This window comes from Saccostrea echinata, unplaced genomic scaffold (genome assembly GCF_033153115.1).
Source record: "Saccostrea echinata isolate AGI-Se365-2 ecotype Australia unplaced genomic scaffold, CSIRO_AGI_Sech_v1 ptg000033l, whole genome shotgun sequence".
Classification (NCBI taxonomy): Eukaryota; Metazoa; Mollusca; class Bivalvia; order Ostreida; family Ostreidae; genus Saccostrea; species Saccostrea echinata.
The window spans coordinates 37,418,662-37,422,351 of NW_026889782.1; the positions used below are offsets into that span (position 1 = coordinate 37,418,662).

A 3,690-nucleotide genomic window follows, 5' to 3' on the forward strand; every position below is an offset into this window, starting at 1 on the left:
AGCTCCTTAAGAGACTCTGGATCTTCTTAGGATTTTGGATACTCGTTGTTTACTTACAGATGTTAGCTCCTTTAGGGACTCTGTATCTTTTGGGGACTTTGGTTACTCCTTGTTTACTTACAGAAGGTAGCTCCTTTAAAGACTCTGGATCTTCTTGGGATTTTGGATACTCGTTGTTTACTTACAGATGTTAGCTCCTTTAGGAACTCTGAATCTTTTGGGGATTTTGGTTACTCCTTGTTTACTTACTGAAGGTATCTCCTTTAAGGACTCTGGATTTTTATGGGATTTTAGATACTCCCTATTTACATACAGATTGAAGCTCCTTTAGGGACTCTGGATCTTTTGTGGATTTTGGATACTCCCTGTTTATTAATAAATGTTAGCTTCTTTAAGGTCTCTGGATCTTTTTGGGGATTTTAGATACTCCTTGTTTACTTACAGATGATAGCTCTTTCCGAGATTCTGGACTAGGACAGATCCTACGGATGCTACCAACAAGATAACAAACGTCCAGAATTTTACTTCCATTTTCTGCAAAGATGGTCAAAATCTTTGTACGTATGGTTTTATTCCTGTCTTAATTTTGCGAGATTATCAGAAGTTTTCATAAAATGATAGAATGGAGTTTTCTATTAAACATAGCTAGGAAACGTACATATTTATGTAGTATTGGGTATTTGGCACTTGTAAACATTCATTTAGTGTTCAGAGTAAATATTGCATCTGATAAGTACAAAGGATCAAATATATATTTAATGAGATACTCGAATATGTATATTACATTGTATTTATTGAAAACTAGTTATTTACATTAACAGTTATTTAAATTTGATATAAAATTTAATTAAAAAAAACACAAGATTTAAGAAAAACATGGATGTACAAAGATCATTTGTAAAAAGATTTCAAAAATAAAACAAAACATTTAACTGTTATACATTTTGTGATGATTGTAAAACTCCGCCAAAAGTTATAAAAATATTCAAATTATTTTAATAGTAATGACATATTACAACATGAAAATCAAGAGGGTGTAAAAAAAAAAAAAAAAAAAAACAAATGCAGAATCTGGTAAACTCACTTAAATAAAGGAAGCGAACATCTTTGTCTTGTTTTTGCAATTAATCTTACTGAGAAGAGAGTTGCCTGTCTCGTCAAAAGCTCTTTCTTTCTTTTTCAATGAAGATAACGAACGGTAATCAAGCTCAAAAGTCCATTTACACAATTACAATTTGTAAGCAAAGCAAACAGGGACCTCTGAAAACAGAGGTGGGATCAGGTTTCATGGAGGAGTGAGCATCCCCTGGAGACCGGTCACACCTGACGTTGCACCTTGTCATGATGCAACTATTTCTCTATAAAATACCGAAGGAAAAAAAAATCCTTATCACTGTGTATGTGATGAATCATAGAGAGTAAATGGGACCTTAAGGTATGTCAATCGTCATCTTATGTCAAAAGTATTGATCATTTCGTTTTCGTTGCAAATTTGAATTAAACAATGAAAATGATAGTGATACAATATAAATTATACAATATAAAATCTGCTTACAAAGTCAATAAGAAACAAAATTTATTGGGGACTATTTCTAATGGTGAAAGGAATCAAAATCAACACAATTGCCCAATTCGACATTTGGATATATCGATGACGTATTATTAATTAACAATAGTTATATCCATTCATATGTCGACTCTATTTATCCCAATTGATTTACATAACTGGGCCCAACTTTTCATTTTTTTTTTTTGGGGGGGGGGGAAATTCCACGGTAATTTCTAATCGATCAGCAACAAGCTCATGAAAAGCTTGATGTAAGAAAATATTTGTATTGCCGTTTTGATTCTCGAAATATGATATTTTTATTAATGCAGAAAGTTCTCGTTTTATGCGCATTAATTTGCACTATTTTTTCAATAATAAAATGATCTAAACTATTTTGCACAGAGTACTGTTATACTTATTGGCATGATAACATCTGGTTGAAAAGATGAAGGTTTAAAGGATTAACCTTAAAGTTACAATTTAAGTGCAGAAAGGTCAAATTAATTGTACTGCTGCTCCTTTGCGATTTTGATTGATGCTGTATGAGTAGATTGCTATACTTCTCAAAAATATCATTAATATACCCATGTCAGGAGTGACATACCTGAAATTAAGAGTTAAAATAATATAATCTTTTTCAGAATTCAATATATCCGGACGTATATTTTGCAGAATAAAACGACACTGAGTGATCTCTGCCCGGAGGTACATTGTGCATTATGAATACTATAAATAATTTTGCAGTTAGTTTGGTATCATCAATGACTTATTTTGAAATGAAATTCTGTATCTTTTGGGGGGATCCGGACATCTTATTTATTTAATCGTCTTTTAATTCTCTTTCATGTGTCCATACCTATTGTCACTGATTTGTGTAACATTATGAAGTGTTGTCGGAATGCCATACGTATCTTGTCCTGTCCTTTTTGGATCGTCATATAAATCTATATCACAATTATCAAGTTTTATGGCCGTCTTCATTCTACTGTCATACATATTATCTGTCATCGTTTTATCATGTAATAATGACTGGTCCCTGATTGTGACGTCATAGATTCCACTGCTCTGTTCCTTTGCATGATCATAGAGATCTTGATCATTATGAGTTGTTTGTCTCTGTTGTCTCAAAACATCATATTCTTCCGGTTCTTCTTTCTCATTTGTTAAAACAGCTTTCATTGCAACATCGTCTTTTGGTTCTTCTGAGGTTATCCTTTCTTTATTCTTTGTTTTCTTCAGTCTTCAATACAAATGAAAAAAAATTAATATAAATTTGAGAAAACTGCTCTGCTTACCTGTAAAATCATAAAGCAGCCCAGGGATCTATCATTTGTTGACATTTAGATGTACAGTGATGAAAATAAGTATCTTCAAATGAAAATTTTAAATCAATTTTTTTATTTTTTTTAATTTCATAAATTTCAATAGATATTTTTTTTATAAATAATGTTATTTTACCTTATAGTGACGCAGATAATCACTGTTAAAAGAATGACCAGACCCAAAAACGAAGGTATGATAATGATCAATATATTAAAGGAATCTGTAACTAGAAGAAAAAAAGACAAAACATTATGATCATTACAAGCTATGTTAATTGCTCCGCTCCCGATTTATGTTGTTTCAATATAATGGACAATTATTTACCGTTTGTCTTTTGACAAGGAGTACACGACGGGTGTGACCGATCGACACAGGATGCTTACTCCTCCATGGCACCTGATCCCATCTCTGATGTTTTTAGAGGTCCGTGTTTGTCCGCTCCCGATTTATGTTAGATTTCAATGGACCTTTGACCTTAATTACCTTAATTACTGTTCGTCATCTCCATATTACATACGTAAAGTGTCAAGTTTGGACGTAGAACCAAAATAGCAAGCTTTAAAAGCTATACATTATTTCTCTCTCTATATATAATTATATTTATTATCTAATCATTTGTCTTAAAAATTTCAAAATTTCATCATAGACAAAAATAGACTACACTGTACCCTGCATCTGATCGACTTGAAAATTGCTTGTTGTCTTTGATTTGTCCGAATCGCTCCTTTGAACTGTGAATCAAATGAAGAAATCTACGTTTTATATCTCTATGCATTTCAATTAAAGTAACAATTTAGACAATTTTTATAAAAGGTAGT

General features: G+C 31.8%; 1 protein-coding gene across 1 annotated transcript; it reads right to left on the reverse strand.

Annotated features, from left to right (window-relative positions):
- Positions 1-967: 967 nt before the first annotated feature.
- LOC133198523 (uncharacterized) lies at positions 968-3,374 on the reverse strand. The gene is made up of 3 exons (XM_061334606.1): positions 3,365-3,374; positions 3,008-3,098; positions 968-2,789 (listed from the first exon to the last, which is right to left on the reverse strand). The coding sequence occupies exons 1-3, from the start codon at positions 3,372-3,374 to the stop codon at positions 2,381-2,383; spliced, it is 510 nt and encodes a 169-aa protein (XP_061190590.1). The 3' UTR covers positions 968-2,380.
- Positions 3,375-3,690: the final 316 nt, after the last annotated feature.